This window comes from Rhinopithecus roxellana, chromosome 6, assembly GCF_007565055.1.
Source record: "Rhinopithecus roxellana isolate Shanxi Qingling chromosome 6, ASM756505v1, whole genome shotgun sequence".
In the NCBI taxonomy this organism is placed as follows: Eukaryota; Metazoa; Chordata; class Mammalia; order Primates; family Cercopithecidae; genus Rhinopithecus; species Rhinopithecus roxellana.
Window position 1 is genome coordinate 29,835,453 of NC_044554.1, and position 19,181 is coordinate 29,854,633.

Consider the following 19,181-nt stretch of genomic DNA (forward strand, 5'->3'; position numbering starts at 1 on the left):
AGATGGATCTAGATGGCGAGGCATATATCTAAGCCAATGCTCATAACAGCTGCCTGGCACTCCCTGGGGTATCCACATTTCACCTACTCTTTCTACCTCCCGATAGCCATCACCCAGACTGTCTCCAGGTCCCCTGAATATTCTCACCCATGCCACATCTTGTTTTCTGTCCTAGGTTTAAGTGGAAGTGCAGGTCAGGCTGTGCCATCAGTCCTTCCCTGTCATCACTCCAGGTCAGGTGCCTCTCCTCCACCTTGGCCCCAGGAGAGTGTTCTTGACAGATGGAGAAAAACATCCAGTATGAACTTTTTTTTTTTTTTGCTAGTAGCAAGTTTTATTCTAGGCAACTGCAAATCATCCAAGGGGATGTTCACATATGACCCCAGAGCCCACTCCCATCCCCCCAGACAGCAGCGGGGCACACATTCAACACTCCTGAGACAAGCATCAGTGTGCTTTTTCTCTACCCTCTCTGGAATAGGCAATCTCAGAATGCATTTGGAAACTGTAATCTGAACCACCTCAAGTAAGGATTGGTGTAATAGGAACAAACTCAAATAACCACTAGTACAAGGTGAACAACCTTAAGTAACAAAGTAGTCTTCTGCTCTGGGAGGCTGCAGAACACAGCCAGGAGGAGGTGGGAAGAGGATAGGGGTATGCTGAGACACCACAAGTCCCAGACCACAGCCATACCATCAGCAACTTCACTGGAATCTTTCTTCTCAACAGGGGCTGCAGGGTCTACCCCTCCAACTCTTTTCCTCTTGGTCCTTTTCAGACAATTTGAGAGCACCAAGCACCACACGAGGGAACCTAGCACCGTGTCCCCTGCTCTCTGGCCTAAGTAAGCGTCAGTGGGCTAAAAGAGCCTCATTAACAATTCCCTCCTAGAGGGCAGGTCCAGTCCCCAAGTGAGGAACAACTTCTACAACTCTTAAAATGTAAAAAACAAGTGTTGGGCTGTATTCTTTAAAAAATTAACTAAAATCTAATTCCAAAAAAGGTTCTTCAGAGTAGGGTTAAGCAGTTCATTTAAATTATTTCTTCTACTTGTTATTAAACAACGAGATTACAAAACAAGAAAAAATGGAGGGTTACACTTCCCAGAACTCTTCCAGGCAGCTGCTCACCCCTATGGCCCAACTCAACCCCGTGGGAAGACATGAAATGCCAGGACGAGCCCTGGAACCAGCCACCAGTCCCTGTGGGGTCAGAACGCCAACCCCAGCCCACAAGCATTGGCATGAATGAGAAAACCAGAGACCTGAAGGTGCCAAGAAACAGCAAACTTGGCAGCAGGGTAAAGACCTGGCCTGGACTCTTCTTCCACAGGGTTTTCAGGACAGCCTTTGGGCTTGGCTTGGTACTGGGACAAGGGAAGGCAAATCAGAAACAACTGCCCTCAGGAAGAACTCAGTCCCTGACTGCAGTGTCTCTTTGGGGGAACCAATGCCACCCCCCTCCGCCCCCAAGACGGGCGAGGGGCTGCACACTTAAAGCAGGCCATTGGGCCTTCCGGGCTCCAGGGCCAGCCCGCCCCGCTCCCGCTGGTGGATCTTCTGGTGCTGCAGGAGGTGTTGCTTCTGGACAAAGCTCTTCTCACACTCGGTGCAGCTGTAGGGCCGCTCGCCCGTGTGGATGCGCTGGTGCCGCACCAAGTCAGATGGGTGACTGAAGCTCTTGCCACAGTAACCACAGATGAGGGAACTCCGGCTTTTCCTCCAAGGGATGTGGCCAGGCAGGGCAACCAGGCTGTTGGGTGAGAACCTCTCCTGGACATGTTGGCCGGCACTGGGCCCCTCCTGCAGGTGGCAACGCTGATGGGTCACCAGGCTCACCTTGCAGCTGAAGCTCCTCAGGCACACATCACACTGATGTCGCTTGGCCTTTTTGGTCTGTGGTTTTAGCCGTGGCCTGGGCCTAAGGCTCTCCTCTGGCTCCTCAGGTGTAAAAGACTCCCACCCAGAGTGGCTGCTCAGATGTGTGGCCAGCTGCTGCTTATAGCGGAAGGTGATCTCACACTCAGAACATTCATAGGGGCGGGAAGTGTCCTTTTTCAGCTTCAGGCCCTGCCCACATTCCTGGCCCAGTTGTACCTGCCTATGAGATTTTTGCTTCGGGCAGCCCACAGTTCTGCTGCTGCTAGGATCTCTACTACCAACAGGCTCCTGTAGAGTCGAGTCCCCAGGACCTGTTTCCAGGAGGACAGAACTGCCCTGACCGCCCCAGAGCTCAGTCTGCTCCGGGCTCAGGAAAGCCTGCTCTTCAGCAATGCATGAGAACTCTCCAGGAAGATCCGCAGGGCCTTCCTGTGTATACTGTAGCTCCTGTTTGATCATGACCCCACCTGCTGCAAAGTGGAAGAAGACCAACAAAAAAGATCACATTCTAGTACCTTTGGTTTCTTCAGGACCAAACATCTGTCGATTTCAGAAGCACCCCAGGAATAAGTGAATTAGGACAACATAGAGGAGGATGACACTGGCTAGGTTCCAAGACTTGTATAAAACTATATTCATGTATAGTTTTTCCAATGTTGATTGGAAATATGAATGTATTACTCTTATAAAATACTGTAAACTATAGTTCTCCAAGCTTGTCTACAAATTTATATTTAATCTCTGTGAAAAATGACAGAATACACTGTAACAACTATACTAAGAGTGTTAAAATAACAAATCTGAATGATTAAAGACAAACTAAACCTACAGCTTAAAAATTCATGTCCAGCTCTGTTCTTCCTCCAAAACCTCCCAAATGACCTAGTGACAAGTGCCTTTCCTGCACTGCCTTCCCTCCTGAAGCTCTGACGTGCCCACACTCAATCTCCGGCAGGTTTTGACTACCGCCTAGTATGGTACTCTACTCTGTAGGGCATGAAGAAGAGTGATTGATGTGGCCGTTAGTCTTAAAGGCCCCACAGGACGGTAGGAGTTGAGGCACATGTAACAGCTGAACTAACAACAATCATAAAGGAGTCCAGAACAAGCAAAGCCAGATGAAGTTACCAAGTCAGCACCTGGCAGTTCAGCCATGGGAAAGCTCACTCTAGGCTGCAGAGGGCTATGGAAGGGAACAGAATATTCCAGAGCCACTCACCTGGGTGGGCACCACCAGGACCTTCCTCTTCCAAGTCACCCAGCATCTCTGTACCCAACTTCGCTTCTCCCTCTGTCTGGCCAAGGACCTCTGGGTGGGGAAACAGCACGGTGTGAGTCCAGGGGAGAGCAAAAGCTCACTGCACACTGATCAGCTGCCAATGACCACGGTGAACAATGGCAGGGAGGATATACTAAAGCTTCAACAGATTCAAAGGCTACTGCTCGTGTCAGTTTCCCCTAGCAGTTTGGGACAATTATAAAATTCTGGCCAATCCTAACAACTGACTTGGCTAGCTGCTGCCTCCAGTGCTCCTCCATTAGAGGGCCTGTGGCTCAGGCAGGCAGGTTACAGAGCCACCACTGCTCTTGATGGCACCACCACCCACCTCTGCCTCTCCATGTGTGTGCAGTTTAAGTCTTGCCAGTACTTCCTTTTGGGGGATCTAATTTCATCCTTGCTAAGGCACTGCAAGGTAAGATGGACACTGGGACAGACAAGGAAAAACAGTCCCAATGAGAGCATGTGACCCAACCAAGCTTACAAGGTCACTTTTCTGGCCCATTTTCTATTTTCTTTACCTCTTACTCTGCTCCAGGCACTTGACACTCCTCTAAGTACCTAGGTTTTAAAAGACTTTGTCTACCAAACAAAACGCATTTATTATGTAATAGGTAACATTTTGCATATAAAGACTTATACCTATTAAGTAGTACTTCTAATCAATAAGCAAAAATCATTGAGACCACAATGACCAGCTATAATTCTGGCCAAACACCAAGAAAATGCTTTTGGTCAGCCTGTGCTGCCTGCCTCATCCAAGGTAATATAGGGTTGTCAAATCATCTTTTTTCTTTTCTTTAAGCAACAGAGATTTCACTATGTTGCCCAGGCTGGTTTCAAACTCCTAGCCTCAAGCTATCCTCCCACCTTGGATTCCCAGTGTTGGGATTACAGATCTGAGCTATCATACCCATCTCAAATAGTCTTAAATATTAAAAACAGCATGTGAGGCCACGTGCGGAGGCTCACGCCTGTAATCCCTTTGGGAGGCCGATGCAGGTGGATCACTTGAGCCCAAGAGTTCAAGACCAACCTGGGCAATGTAGTAAGACCCACGTGTCTAAATAAAATTTAAAAATTAGCCAGGCGCAGTGGCATGTGCCTGTAATCCCAGCTACTCGGAAAACTGAGGTGGGAGAATCATTTGAGCCCGAGCTGTCCAGGCTGCAGTGAACTGACATCATACCACTGCACTCCAGCCTAGGTGACAGAGTCTCAAGAAAAAAAAAAAAGATAAAACAGGCCTGGCGCAGAGGCTTACACCTGTAATACCAGCACTTTGCAAGGCCGAGGCGGGCAGATCACGAGGTCAGGAGTTCAAGAGCAGCCTGGCCAACACAGTAAAACCCTGTTTCTACTAAAAATACAAAAATTAACTGGGCATGGTGGTGGGCACCTGTAATCTCAGCTACTTGGGACGCTGAAGCAGGAGGAATCACTTGAACCCGGGACACAGTGAGCCAAGATCGCGCCACTGCACTCCAGCCTGGGCAACACAGCTAGACTCTACCTCAAAAAAAAAAAAAAAAAGATAAAACAAATCAAAAAACAACATGAGGAATCCTAGCCATATCACACTGTAGGGTATATGACATTTTCTTTATTAGAAAATACTATCAAGAACAGACTATGTGACCACAGAAAAGAAACACGAAAGGCACAACGCCGAGAGCTTTCCAAAAGTCTCTATAAATGGGAGGACCTAGAGACTTGCATTTCTCCACCCGTGCAAGCCAACAGAGGACCCACAGCCACAAGAGCCACAGGTGTAGTCTGAATTACAAGCTACCAGCCAGGAACTGTAGTATGTCTGAGACAGAATTCTAGGGAGAAAACTGCTACTCACTCAGAGAGACCAGTGTCTCATAGTTACTCTCCATCACATTTCTGTAGAGCTCCTTCTGCCAATCCTCCAGATTCTCCCATTCCTGCTCGGTGAAACAGACGCCATCATTCTCCAGTGACCTGGACACCTGGAATCACCAATGGCACACTGTGAGTGCCTTTACTCACAGCTATGACAGAAAAGCCAGCAACTGAGGTGCTTACATATTAAAGGGCTGGCTCCCCCTTCTCTTCTAACTTTTAATCCTCAATGAGACTACCTTGGGGGCCTCCCCCTTGCTGCCCGGGGGCAGCCGCAGGATCCAGAAGTTCCTGTTGCGCAGCAGGTTCTCCACATTCTCCAGCCGCCTCTGCAGCAGCCCGTACTCCTGCAGCAGGGTCCCCAGCACAGCCCACTTGCCCTCTAGCTGGTTCCCGAACTCCACAGCCATCTTCTCACAGTCAGCCAGCTTCTTCTCAGCTGTCCCCGTGCGTCCCTCCAGGCTCTGTAGCCGGGCAGCCTGGGACTCCATCTTCTTCTCCACAGCCTGAATAGCAGCCACCACCGTCCAGAGTGAGATCTCGGTGGTCTGAAAATAGGAGCTTTTCTCTGTTGCTTGTGAAGGAAGTGTGGAAGAAGTTGAAGGTGTGGAGCGTCGTTTTCTCCTGTGCTGAAACATCAAAGACACAGAGTCAGAAAATGTCACTTCCAAACATCAAGTAAAGAAAGCAATGTTCAAGTCTATTGGTGCTCAGGGTTACCTAGTTTCTTTTAATTTAAAAAAAAAAAAAAAAAAAAAAAAAAAAAAAGCACATCTGGGCCGGGCATGGTGGCTCTCGCCTGTAATCCCAGCACTTTGGGAGGCTGAGGCAGGTGGTTCACAAGGTCAGCAGATGGAGACCATCCTGGCTAACACGGTGAAACCCCGTCTCTACTAAAAAATACAAAAAACTAGCCGGGCGAGGTGGCGGGCGCCTGTAGTCCCAGCTACTTGGGAGGCTGAGGCAGGAGAATGGCGTAAACCCAGGAGGCGGAGCTTGCAGTGAGCTGAGATCCGGCCACTGCACTCCAGCCTGGGCGACAGAGCGAGACTCCGTCTCAAAAAAATAAATAAATAAATAAATAAAAAAATAAAAAAAAAAAAGAAATCCCGTCTCTACTAAAAATACAAAACAATTAGCCGGGAGTTGTGGCGGGCACCTGTAGCCCCAGCTACTCAGGAGACTGAAGCAGGAGAATGGCATGAGCCCGGGAGGCAGAGTTTGCAGTGCACGGAGATCACGCCACTGCACTCCAGCCTGGATGATAGAGCGAGACCCCGTCTCAAAAAAAAAAAAAAAAAAAAAAGCATGTCTTTTATTGATACTAAAAATTATATGTAGATATTGCATTAATAATGTTGAGAAATGCTGAAGAATAGAAAGAAAATATTACACAAAATATTCTCACACAGAAATAAGCTGTTAGGGCTGGCCGCAGTGGCTCACAACTGTAATCCCAACACTTTGGGAGGCCAAGGCAGCTGAATCACTTTAGCTCAGGAGTTTGACACCAGCCTGGCCAACAAGGCAAACCCTGTCTCTAAGAAAAAGTTCAAAAAATTAGCCGGGTATGGGCCAGGAGCAGGCCGGGCGCGGTGGCTCACGCCTGTAATCCCAGCACTTTGGGAGGCCGAGGCAGGCAGATCACAAGGTCAGGAGATCAAGATCATCCCGGCTAACAAGGTGAAACCCTGTCTCTACTAAAAATACAAAAAATTAGCCGGGCATGGTGGCAGGCGCCTATAGTCCCAGCTACTCGGGAGGCTGAGGCATGAGAATGGCATGAACCCAGGAGGCAGAACTTGCAGCTTGCAGTGAGCTGACATCGTGCCACTGCACTCCAGCCTGGGCAACAGAGCAAGACTTCGTCTCAAAAAAAAAAAAAAAATTAGCCAGGCATGGTGATGCATGCCTATAGTCCCAGGTACTTGGGGCACTGAGGTGGGAGGATGGCTTGAGCCCAGGAGGTTGAGGCTACAGTGAGCCAAGATCGTGCCACTGCACTCCAGCCTGAGTAACAGAGTGAGACCCTGTCTCAAAACAGGAAGGAAAGAAGGGAGGGAGAGAGAAAGGGAGGGAAGGAAGCTGTTTGAATTTTGGTGTATTTCCTGTAGGCTTTTTTCATCTTTTATTTTTTTCAACAAAAGTGAAATTACAGTGTGCACGTTTTGTTACCTATGTTTTACGCTTAGCATATTCTCTGAGACTCCTGTATCGGTGTTCATTTTAAACCTATTTTTATTTAACGTTTTGGACTATATGATAAAAGATGTCATTTACATCTTATCTTGCCTCCACATCCCTGCCAGACTTCACAGTTGATCATGTCACCCCTGTTTGAAAACTTTCAATGGCTCCCCACAATAAAGACAAAATTCCTTAGCAGGGCCTACGAGATCTAATCCATTCATCTTTGCACTCTAGCAGCTAGGATGGTGAATAAATCCTTAAAAAATATTTACTGAAATGATGTGACTAAGTCTACTGACATTTTCTTTATAATTTTCACTTTAATGAGCTGTCTCTGACAGTAGGAAAATTGCTGTCGTAGAAGCTAAAATTACTGAAATCAACATTCGGGAAGTCTTCCCCAAGCTGTCCCCCTACTGTCTCCCTGCACGTTCGCTTCAGTCCTAACTCCCTCTGCAAACTTCATGTTCTTTCATGGCACACACACTATTCATGGCTGCTTTTCAAACCACAGTGAGGCCACCAAGACCAAAACACTGAGAGGAAATATCTTGGAAAGAACTGCTGGGGCCAGGGGTCGTGGTCCGGAGAACACGGGACAAAAGGAAACTGACTGGTGCAGAACTGAACATTTAAGTTTGGCCATGACCTACTCTAGTTACTCAAGTCAGTTAATTCATCATGGAACACATGAGACAAAAGCTTAAATACATCCTCCCACAAAAGATTAAAAGAAAAGTTCAATGTAAAAACAAATACAAGTGAAACAAAACAAAATATTAAACTAGATATATACATGCCATCATGTTTGTTTTGCTTCTACTTTAAGTCTGTGAGTCTCCTCTTTCCTGTGGCCCAGCATTCTGCGCTTAGTAGCATGTTTTCCAGACAGGAACATAGGTGAGAATCTGTGCAAAGGAATACGCCCCCCTCCCCTTCCATAGTAAGAGGTTGAAAAGAATGATTAAACTAAGTTTCTTCTTGTCTTCTGTTTTGAATTATCTAACATGATGGGAACAATTCACATGTTCACGAACCAGTGAATAGATGAAAAAATTGTGATCCATCCAATGTCATGGGTTGAACTGTGTCTCCTCAAAATAATACAGTAAAGCCCTAATCCTCAGCACCTCAGGATGTGATCTTACTTGGAAATAAGGTATTTCCAAGGGTAATCAGGTTAAAATGAGGTCATTAGGATGGGCCTTAATCCAATGACTGATGTCCTTAAAACAGAGGACCTTTAGACACAGAGAGACACACACACAGGGAGAAGATGTCTACTATGGTTTGTCCTCACCAAAACCCATGCTGAAATTTTATTCCCAGTGAGGCAGTGTTGGGAGGTGAAGTCTCGTGGGAGGTGTTTGGATCATGAGGGCATATCCCTCATAAATAAATTAATGCGCTCCCACAGGGGTGAGTTGTCATTGGCAGGAATGGATTAGTTCCTACTAGAGTGAGTTGTTAAACAGTCTGACTTCTTCGGTCTCTCCCTTGCCTCCGTCACCATGTGATCTCTACACACATCTGCTGCCCTTCCACTTTCTGCCACGAGTTTAAGCAGCTTGAAGCCCAGCTGCCCAGTCTTGAACTTTCCAGCCACCAGAATTATGAGCCAACTAAACCTCTTTTCTTCATGAATTACCTAACTTCATGTATTCTGTTACACCAATACATAATGGGCCATGTCAAGATTAAGGCAGAGACTGAAGTTATGCTGCCACAAACCAAGAAAACACATGGTACCACCAGAAGCCAGGAGAGAAACACAAACCTCATAAGGAACCAACCCTGCAAACATCTTGATTTCAGACTCATAACCTCCAGAACTGTGAGACAATACATTTCTGTTATTTAAGCTTCCCAGTTTGTTATACCAGCCCTAGGAAACAAATACACTATATAAGACACTTCATTATATACCATATTAGATATTTAGTGTATTTTTCCTATATAGCTTAGTAGACTACTAAGCCTGCTACTTAGTAGTAGACTACCACTTCGACTACTAAGTCTACTACTATGTAATAAAAAGGAACCAAAATCACTGACATGTGTAACAACATGCTAAGTGATGGGAATCAGACACAGGTCAGGCATGGTGGCTCATACCTACAATCCCAACACTTTGGGAGGCTAAGGTGGCTCACTTGAGCCCAGGAGTTCGAGATCAGCCTGGGCAACAAAGCGAGACCCCCCCCTCCACAAATTTTTTAAAATGACTAGGCGTGGTGGCATGTGCCTGTACTCCCAGCTACTTGGGAGGCTGAGGATGGGAGGATCACTTGAGCCCTGGAGTTCAAGGTTGTAGTGAACCATGATTGCACTACTGCACTGCAACCTGAGTGGCAGAGTGAGACCACCTAAAAAAAAAAAAAAAAAAAAAAAAAAAGAAGAAGGGCCGGGCACCGTGGCTCACACCTATAATCCCAACACTTTGAGAGGCCAAAGTGGCCGGATCACCTGAGGTTGGAAGTTTGAGACCAGCCTGACCAACATGGAGAAACCCTATGTCTACTAAAAATACAAAATGACCCAGGCAGGGTGGCGCATGCCTATAATCCCAGCTACTCGGGAGGCTGAGGCAGGAGAGTCACTTGAACCTGGGAGGTGGAGGTTACGGTGAGTCGAGATCGCACCTTTGCACTCCAGCCTGGGCAACAAGAGCAAAACTCCAAAAAAAAAAAAAAAGAATTCAGACACAAAAGGCTACATTTGTTTCATTTACATGTTTGGAAAAAAGCAAACTATAAGGACAGAAATCAGATCAGTGGTTGCCAAGGGCTAAGGATTGTAGCCTATTAGAATGTCAAAGCAGGAGAATATTATATGAATATTTCCATCATCCAAGAACGTTCTCTCATATCCCTTTATAATCAGTCTTTTTTTTTTTTTTTTTTTTTTGAGATGGAGTCTCGCTGTCACCCAGGCTGGAGAGCAGTGGCGCTATCTCGGCTCACTGCAAGCTCCGCCTCCCGGGTTCATGCCACTATCCTGCCTCAGCCTCCTGAGTAGCTGGGACTACAGGTGCCCGCCACCACGCCTGGCTAATTTTTTGTATTTTTAGTAGAGATGCAGTTTCACCGTGTTAGCCAGGATGGTCTCGATCTGCTGACCTCGTGATCTGCCCAACTCAGCCTCTCAAAGTGCTGGGATTACAGGCGTGAGCCACTGCACCCGGCCAATGAATTTCAATTCATAAACACAGTATGCAAATCCTTTTTTTTTTTTTTCCTGAGATGCAGTCTCTCGCTCTGTCACCCAGGCTGCAGGCTGGAGTGCAGTGGCATGATCTCAGCTTACTGCAACCTCCGTCTCAGGTTCAAGTGATTCTCCTGCCTCAGCCTTCCAAGTAGCTGGGATTACAGGTGTGTACCACCACACCTGGTTAATTTTTCTGTATTTTTAGTAGAGACAGGGTTTCACCATGTTGCCCAGGCTAGTCTCGAGCTCCGCCTCAGCCTCCCAAAGTGGTAGGATTATAGGAATGGGTCACCATGCCCAGTCTTTTGAGACTCCATTTTTAATATCTTTCAATGTTTTAACATATTCCCTAGGTATCTATTCCAATCATCAACTCCTGTATGAAAAATAATCCCCATACTTAGTGGCTTAAGACATCATCATCTACTTTACACGTGAATCTGCAACTAAAGGAGGTTGGCACATGGATGTTTGTCTCTGCTCCACTCTCTGTCTGGTGGGGCAAATCACAGGCAGCCAGGTGCTAGAATCGCTTGAGAAATCCTAAGCCACATGAAGAGGGTGCATGAAGTGTTCTGTTCCACAGCCTCACCTGCTATCTCAGTCTACACACCAGCATCAACCAACAGACATGGAATGCACACATTTTCATTCCCAATAGGTTTTTATTTTTGCCTCCTCTCTTTTGTTTTGTCTCTACACTTTGATATTATATACTGATAGATATATGGATAAAAAATTAATCATTTCTGGCCAGGCACAGTGGCTCACACCTGTAATTCCAGCCTCTTGGGAGGCCGAGGTGGGCAGATCACGGTCAGGAGATGGAGACCATCCTGGCTAACATGGTGAAACCCCATCTCTACTAAAAATACAAAAAAATTAGCCAGGCGTGGTGGTGGGCGCCTGTAGTCCCAGCTACTTGGGAGGCTGAGGCAGGAGAATGGCGTGAACCCGGGAGGTGGAGCTTGCAGTGAGCTGAGATCACACCACTGCACTCCAGCCTGGGAAATAGAGTGAGGCTCTGTCTCAGAAAAAAGGTAAAAATAATCATTTCTGTACCTGTGCTTCCAATATAATAGCCACTAGTCACACGTGGCTGGTTAAAATTAAATAAAATTAGCCGGACACAGTGCCTCATGACTGTAACTCCAACCCTTTGGGAAGCCAAAACAGCCAGATGACTTGAGGTCAGGAGTTCGAGACCAGCCTGGCCAATATGATGAAACCCTGTCTCTACTAAAAATATAAAATTTAGCCGAGTGTGGTGGCGCATAACTGTAATCCCAGCTACTCGGGAGGCTGAGGCAGAAGAATCACTTGAACCCGGGAGGCAGAGGTTGCCGTGAGCCGAGATCGTGCCACTCTACTCCTGCCTGGGTGAGAGTGAGAGTCTGTATCAAAAAAAAAAAAAATTAAATTAATAAATAAAATTTAAAACTCAGTTCCTCCATCATACTAGTTAACATTTCAAGTGCTCAAAAGCCACATGTGACTAGTGGCTACTGTATTAAACAGTGCAGAACAGAACATTTCTATCATCTTGGAAAGTTCTACTGGATGCGCTACACCTTTATAATTCTTTTCTATTTGATAAAATACTAAGGTTGTATTAAAATCTCCTATTATAACAGTGAATCTTTCTTGCGGTTCTGTCAATTTTGTTTTATATATTTTTAGGCTATGTAATTAGGTGCATACAGGTTTAGAAATTTTGCATCTAGCTGAAAAATTGAGTCTTTTACCATTACAAAAGTAGTAGTAGCCTTCTATCTCTAGAGATACTAAATATATTTAAGTCAACTTTTTTTTTTTTTTTTTTTTTTTTGAGACAGAGTTTCGCTCTTGTTGCCCAGGCTGGAGTGCAATGGCAAGATCTCGGCTCACCGCAACCTCTGCCTCCCGGGTTCAAGCGATTCTCCCGCTTCAGCCTCCCGAGGAGCTGGGATTACAGGCACCCACCACCATGCCCGGCTAATTTTATGTATTTTTAGTAGAGATGGGATTTCACTGTGTTAACCAGGATGGTCTCAATCTCCTGATCTCATGATCCACCCACCTCGGCCTCCCAAACTGCTGGGATTACAGGTGTGAGCCATCGTGCACGGCCAGTTGTATCTCTTTTAAACCATCTAGTTGGATTTTTCCCCCATCCTGACAATCTATGCCTTTTAACTTGAACATTTCATTCATTTACATTTATTGTAATTGTTCATTAGTTTTTATTTATTTTTATCTTTTTTGTGCTATTTATCCCATCTTTCTTCTCTATTTTCTTGTCTTCTTTTAATTTTTTCTTATTCTATTATCCCTCTTTCTAATCTGTAAATTATACAACCAATTTCTAGTTGTTTAGCAAGTATCCTAGAAATTATGGGAAATATACATAGAAGGCCCTTTAACAAAGCCCTTTAAACAGTTTAATTCTGATCATCTCTTCCTCATATTTACAACAATGCCATCATGTATTTTAATTGTTTTTAACACAACAAGAAATTGTTACTGTTTCATTAAGTCACTATTTGTTTAGATTTAACCATTTCCATGCATCATCACATCTTCTTACATTTTCTGACTTTCTATTTGGGATAATTTTCATTTTACCTGAGGTACGTATTTTAGAATTTCCTTTACTAAGAGTGTACTGGTAGCAAATTGTCATTTTTAATTTGTCTGAAAATGTCTTCATTATATCTTTGTTTCTGAAACATATTTTTGCTGCATATAAAACTATGGGATTATAGTTACTTTCTTTCAGCCTACTGACAACATCATTTTACTGTTGTCTGGCTTCCATGGTTGCTGTTGAGAAGCTGGCCCCCATTAGTTTTGCTGTACTTCATTTCAAGGTAGTCTTTTTTTTTTTTTTTTTTTTGGTTGCTTTTAAGAAATCCCTCTGCCTTAGGCTGGGTGCAGTGGCTCATGCCTGTAATCCCAGCACTTTGGGAGGCTGAGGCAGGTGGATCACCTGAAGTCAGGAGTTCAGAGACCAGCCTGGCCAACATGGTGAAACCCCATCTCTATAAAAATACAAAATTAGCCAGGCATGGTGACGCCTGCCGTAATCCTAGCTACTCTGGAGGCTGAGGCAGGAAAATCGCTTAGAACCTGGGAGGCAGAGGTTTCAGGGAGCTGAGATTGCTCCATTGCACGCCAGCCAGAGCAAGAGAGCAAGACTCTCTCAAAAAAAAAAAAAGAAAGAAAAAGAAAAAAAGAAAAGAAAAGAAACTACGGCCGGGCATGGTGGCTCACGCCTGTAACCTCAGTGCCAAGGTTTAACAATTTTCTTTGCAATCACCTGAAGGGCAGACCTTACTTTCGGTTCACCCTTACACAGAATGTTGCCCTTTGAAGTCTGTTCATGGGACTGGGTTAGGGAGCTTCTTAGACTTTCCATCTTAGGCTCTGAGATTTGTGTTCCATTTTGCAGGTCCCTTGAATCATAAACACCAAAGATGATTGTTCAGCCAATGCCCTCAAAGTTGGCTTCCGAACTCTTACCACTTTCGATTTCCCTCTTTCGCTTAAGTTTTGGGGCTCCAAGTATTCTTTACTAAAATACATTTCAAATGCATTTATGTGCAGGGTTTCCCAGCATTTTTAGTTGTTTCATCAGGGCACCTATAATTGGTCTGTCAAACGAGAGACACAGAATCCTCACCTGAAGAGATGTCTGAGAAGAGAAACAGGCTCAAGAACAATTTGAATAAGTTCTACAACGACAAATTCATGTTATTTAAGTCATAGTTTCGGATTATGGTGGATTTTTTTTTTTTTTTTTGAGACGGAGTCTCCCTCTGTCGCCCAGGCTGGAATGCAGTGGCACGATCTCCGCTCACTGCAAGCTCCCCTCCCCCGGTTCACGCCATTCTCGTGCCTCAGCCTCCCGAGTAACTGGGACTACAGGCGCCCGCCACCACACCCGGCTAATTTTTTGTGTTTTTAGTGGAGACGGGGTTTCACCGTGTGAGCCAGGATGGTCTGGATCTCCTGACCTCGTGATCCACCCGCCTCGGCCTCCCAAAGTGCTGGGATTACAGGCGTGAGCCACTGTGCCCGGCCTTTTTTTTTTTTTTGAGACGGAGTCTCACTCTGTCACCCAGGTTGCAGTGCAGTAGCACGATCTCAGCTCACTGCAACCTCCACGCCTCCCGGGTTCAAGCGATTCTTCTGCCTCAGCCTCCCAAGTAGCTGGGTCCACTGGCACACACCACCACACCCGGCTAATTTTTGTATTTTTAGTACAGACAGGGTTTCACCCTATTGGCCAGGCCGGTCTTGAACTCCTGACCTCTTGATCCTCCCGCCTCGGCCTCCCGAAGTGCTGGGATGACAGGCGTGAGCCACTGTGCCTGGCCTGTGGTTTCTTTAAGGCTTCTTCCTAACAAGGTCGACTGATGACATGTAAGTAACTGTGGAGTGACCTGGCAGAAAGAACTGTGGCAGAGTCCTCTTGCCGGATTCAAACACTAACTAGATCTTGTGGAAAAGCCAAGTCTTTGACTGGCTCAGCCTAGCTTACAGAAGTCAGATGAGGTTAATAACGTAAACATTTGTGTCTTGTCTTCCCAATTCAACTGTTAACTTCCTTGAAAGCAAATACTGTGTTCTCTAAGTCTTCCAATCCCTCCCTTCTTAGTTCTTAACGCACTTTCTACAAGAATCAAATATAGTGCACCCTGCTCATGATCAAATTTTCCCACAGAATCTCCTTAGCCCTCCATTCTCACAAAGATCTAACATGATTCTCAAAGTGTTTCTGGACCAAGGAACACTTCATTAAAAATCAATTCAATTCCAGCTGCCCTTTCCGTTGCAAACCCTCCGGTGTTGTTAAATTAACCACTACTCTGGAATAGTATGAGAATGTCGGAGCTGGAAGGAACCTTAGAGCCTTAGAGATTATCTAGCAACTACTCCTACACTCTCGATTTACAGTTAAGAAAACGAAAGAGACCCAGAGAGGCGAACACAGTTGCCTAAAATCACCCAAATGGATAGCTGAGAGCTGAGTTACGGCTGAACTCGTTTCGTGACTCCACACAAATAGGATTTTCCTCACACCAAGCTCCGTATCTTGACATTCCCAGAATGGCGATGGTCGATGGGGGTCGATGGGGGCGAGGGGGGGCGGTGAAGGAGAGAGTTTGGACAACTCTACAGCTCTACAAACAAAATGCAAAATGCAGCAACTACACTGTAGATAACACCTGTTCCCAAGGAGAAGCAGCCCAGGCTGACTTCAACCTGTGGCTGCAACCCCAAGACAGAAATCTGCAGCACGGGAGAAACGGACAACACACAGGACCAAGCAGGAGGTGGTCGCAGACAGGAAAGTCCTGGGGTCTCCAGGGCAGCGGGAGAGCTCACTCGTAGCGACGGAGACCGTTTCCATCCTGCGTCACCGCTCCAACCTGGAAATGGGCTCTTTTGGCACGAAAGCGAAAATGTGTGGGCAGGGTCACACATCCACCAACCTAAAACAAGCTTCGGAGAAGTTTCTAGGCAAGGGCGCACGGCGCCGAGGCTCCGACCCCGCTGCAGAAGGAAGCGGAGGGAAAAAAGGGCAGAGCACTGGGGTCGCGAGGAGGAGGGTTCCCGTTCACCCGCGCCAGTTGCAGCCCCGGGAAACCAAGACCCCGGCGGCGTCCAAACCGCGAAGCCCCGCCCCGGGCAGGGGACTCCGCCATCCCCAACGCGCCCTCGAGCCAGCGCGCCGGGGCCTCTTACCCGAGCAGGCGCCGACTCCGCCATGGCTCCAGTCGCCCCTCAACACCTGGACCAAGCCTCAGAGCCCCCGGCTGCGTTCCTGTCTGCACAGAGCCCCGGAGCCTGCGGGAAACCGCCGCCGCCACCGCCGTGTTGATGCCAGGTGCATTCTGGGAGCGTCGACCTCCCCGGCGTAAGACAGGCTCCAGCCGCTCTTCCTCACTGCGCAGGCTTTCCATAGTGCTCCCGTGCGGCGGGAGGGAGAACGCCGCTTGGCACTCTCGGCCAGAGTGTGGGCACCAGGAGGGCTCAGTTACTCAAAAGTCAAGACCGGGTTCCGCGTTTCAGGCAAAGCCACGGGACCCTGCTGTCTTCTGTATGTCCAGCTCTCTGCTAAATGCTTTGAGGGATTCAAAAATGTGTAAAAGTCAGACTTTTTGCTGAGGAAAGAACATGTAACGTTGTTGGAGAAAAGAAATATGGTTCAAAAAGGCAAGTGATTTTATTCCAAAAGTTCACCTGTTATTTGGCTTTTTAGAAACTGGGAACAGTTTCCACAGCAACAGTCTCTCTACTATAGAGAGTAGAAATGTCTCTCTACTATATCCTCCATTTGTTGTAGATAGAAGTAGTCATATTTGTAAATATGGAGTGTGGAGGCAGGCCCAGGCCAGCCCTCTGTAGCCTGTTAATTATGGTAATCATGTGCCTTGGAAAGTCCAAGACAACCCTGATTTCAAATATTTTCAGTCCTCATGCTACATGTAAGACGATGTGTTCGGAATTTTTGTTGGAAGGCACAGCCATATTACCATTTCATCGCCATGTACGTTATCGCCAATACCAGCAACACTACTGCAACCATACCTGCCTCATTTATACCATTGTCTCTCCGGAGACAAGCAATGAACTTCCACCTCACGTGATAGGCATGAAGTTGTTTCCTCTGAGAACGAAACTTTTTTTTGAGATGGAGTTTCGCTCTTGTTGCCCAGGTTGGAGTGCAATGGCACAATCTCGGCTCACTGCAACCTCCACCTCCCAAGTTCAAGCAATTCTTCTGCCTCAGCTTCCTGAGTAGCTGGGATTGCAGGCATGTGCCACCACGCCTAGCTAATTTTGTATTTTTAGTAGAGACAGGGTTTCTCCATGTTGGCCAGGCTGGTCTCGAACTCCCGACCTCAGGTGATCCGCCCACCTCAGCCTCCCAAAGCGCTGGGATTACAGGTGTGAGCCACCACACCCAGCGGAGAATGAAACTTTTAAGATCATGACTGGCTCCTTCCTCACATGCAGGGTTCAGTTCAGATTCTACATCCTCAGAGAGACATCCCCAGACCCCCCTTTCTCCAGCCCCACACCATCCTCCATCTCAATACTCAGTCTCATTTCCCTGCTGGAAATTTTTCATACTATTTATCACCATCTGAAGTAATCTCATTTTTTCACTCGTTTACATATTAATTATCTATATCTCTTCCACTGAAATGTCTCTCTACTATATCCTCCATTTGTTGTAGATAGAAGTAGTCATATTTGTAAATGATTGAATGATGAATCAGAGTGGAAGGATATGAAACGTCATCTCAAACACAGGCATTATTTCCAGGGCAACTAGATCGACAGGCACTTCATTGGATCATTAATAAATCTAGAGAAAGCATGGGCCAGGCTGCAGAAACCAATCAGTCAGGGAGATTCTGTCCAGAGGGTCTGACCTGATCTCTCAGACCAACAAACTCTTGGTGTCAGATACAGAAAAAAAAAATGTGTCATGAGTGAGGTGGCTTATGCCTGTAATCCCAGCATTTTGGGAGGCCGAGGTAGGAGGATCACTGGAGTTTGAGACCAACCTGAGCAACATAGGCAGACCCTGTCTCTACAAAATTAAAATTAAAATTAAAATGAGCCAGGAGTAGTGGTACACACCTGCAGTCTCAGCTACTCAAGAGGCTGAGGTGGAAGGATCGTTTGAACCCAGTAGTTCGAGGCTGCAGTGAGCCATGATTGCACCACCGCACTCCAGCGTAGGCAACAGACCAAGACCTTGTCTTTAAAAATAAAATAAAAATGTTGTCCTCCACAGGCACAATATCAGGACATAGGATGCTGAGGTCATTAAACAGTTCACTCGTAGAACTCATTCCCTCTACTCTGTTTCTATACTCACGAGGCAACCTTCTGACAATGCATGTTGCCAGGTAGCTTCTGGGAGGCAACATGCAGGTGAGGCTAATGCCTATGTCCACACTGTGGCTTATACGTCAGTCTCTTGAAAATGAGCATGATTCAGCATCCCAGACTCTGAGCCTGCAAGTCTGGAAAAAGGTTCAGTTCAAATTTCCAGCCTGCAAAGGAGGCAGCACCAGGCACCAGGGTTGCAATGCCCTGGGCTGGTGGAGATAGTGTGGCGCCTGCAGTCCCCTGGGCTGGTGAAGACAGTGGGGTAGAGCAATTTGCTAAGTGGGGCTGGGGAGTGAGACCGTCTGGGTCCCTAGCCCAGCACTGCCACTATATAAGGGTTCTCTAGAGAGACTAATAGGATAGATATATATATATATATAAAATATTTTATAAAGGGGAGTTTATTAAGTATTAACTCACATGCTCACAAGGCTCCACAATAGACCGTCTGGAAGCTGAGGAGCAAGGAGAGCCAGTCCGAGTCCCAAAACTGAAGAACCTGGGGTCTGATGTTTGTTGATGTTTGAGGGCGGGAAGGGTCCAGCACCGGAGAAGGATGTAGGCTGGGAGGCTAGGCCAGTCTAGTCTTTTTACATTTTTCTGCCTACTTTATATTCTAGCTGTGCTGCCAGCTGATTAGATGGTGCCCACCCAGATTAAGGATGGGTCTGCCTTTCCCAGCCCACGGACTCAAATGTTAATCTCCTTTGGCAACACCCTCACAGACACCCAGGATCAATGCTTTGCATCTTTCAATACGATCAAGTTGATTCAGTATTCACCATCACAGCCACTTACTAGATATGAACTTTGGTCAGGTCTTTAACTTCTTAGTACTTGTTTCCTCATTATTATTGGTG

General features: G+C 46.5%; 1 protein-coding gene across 4 annotated transcripts; it reads right to left on the reverse strand.

Moving 5' to 3' along the window:
* Positions 1-306: 306 nt before the first annotated feature.
* ZNF212 (zinc finger protein 212) lies at positions 307-16,315 on the reverse strand. Of its 4 annotated transcripts, none has more exons than XM_010369171.2 (5): positions 16,159-16,315; positions 5,271-5,660; positions 5,012-5,138; positions 3,103-3,192; positions 307-2,353 (listed from the first exon to the last, which is right to left on the reverse strand). In XM_010369171.2, exons 1-5 carry the CDS (start codon positions 16,180-16,182, stop codon positions 1,497-1,499), a joined length of 1,488 nt encoding a protein of 495 aa, XP_010367473.1. In that variant the 5' UTR covers positions 16,183-16,315; the 3' UTR covers positions 307-1,496. The 4 variants fall into 4 exon arrangements, with proteins under 4 accessions (XP_010367473.1, XP_030789041.1, XP_030789040.1 ...); XM_030933181.1 differs by lacking the exon at positions 16,159-16,315 and adding an exon at positions 15,799-16,151 and having other exon boundaries at positions 307-2,350; XM_030933180.1 differs by lacking the exon at positions 16,159-16,315 and adding an exon at positions 15,799-16,151.
* Between the last annotated feature and the right edge of the window lie 2,866 nt (positions 16,316-19,181).

Bases quoted from the DNA above. Each gene is read 5' to 3' on its own strand.
- ZNF212 (XM_030933180.1), bottom strand. From the start codon at position 15,897: ATGTGTGACCCTGCCCACACATTTTCGCTTTCGTGCCAAAAGAGCCCA. The intron at 5,139-5,270 runs GTAGTCTCATTG...TGGTGATTCCAG, and splicing joins GCAAGGGGGAGGCCCCCAAG to GTGTCCAGGTCACTGGAGAA. The intron at 2,354-3,102 runs GTGAGTGGCTCT...TCCACTTTGCAG, and splicing joins TCCTGGTGGTGCCCACCCAG to CAGGTGGGGTCATGATCAAA.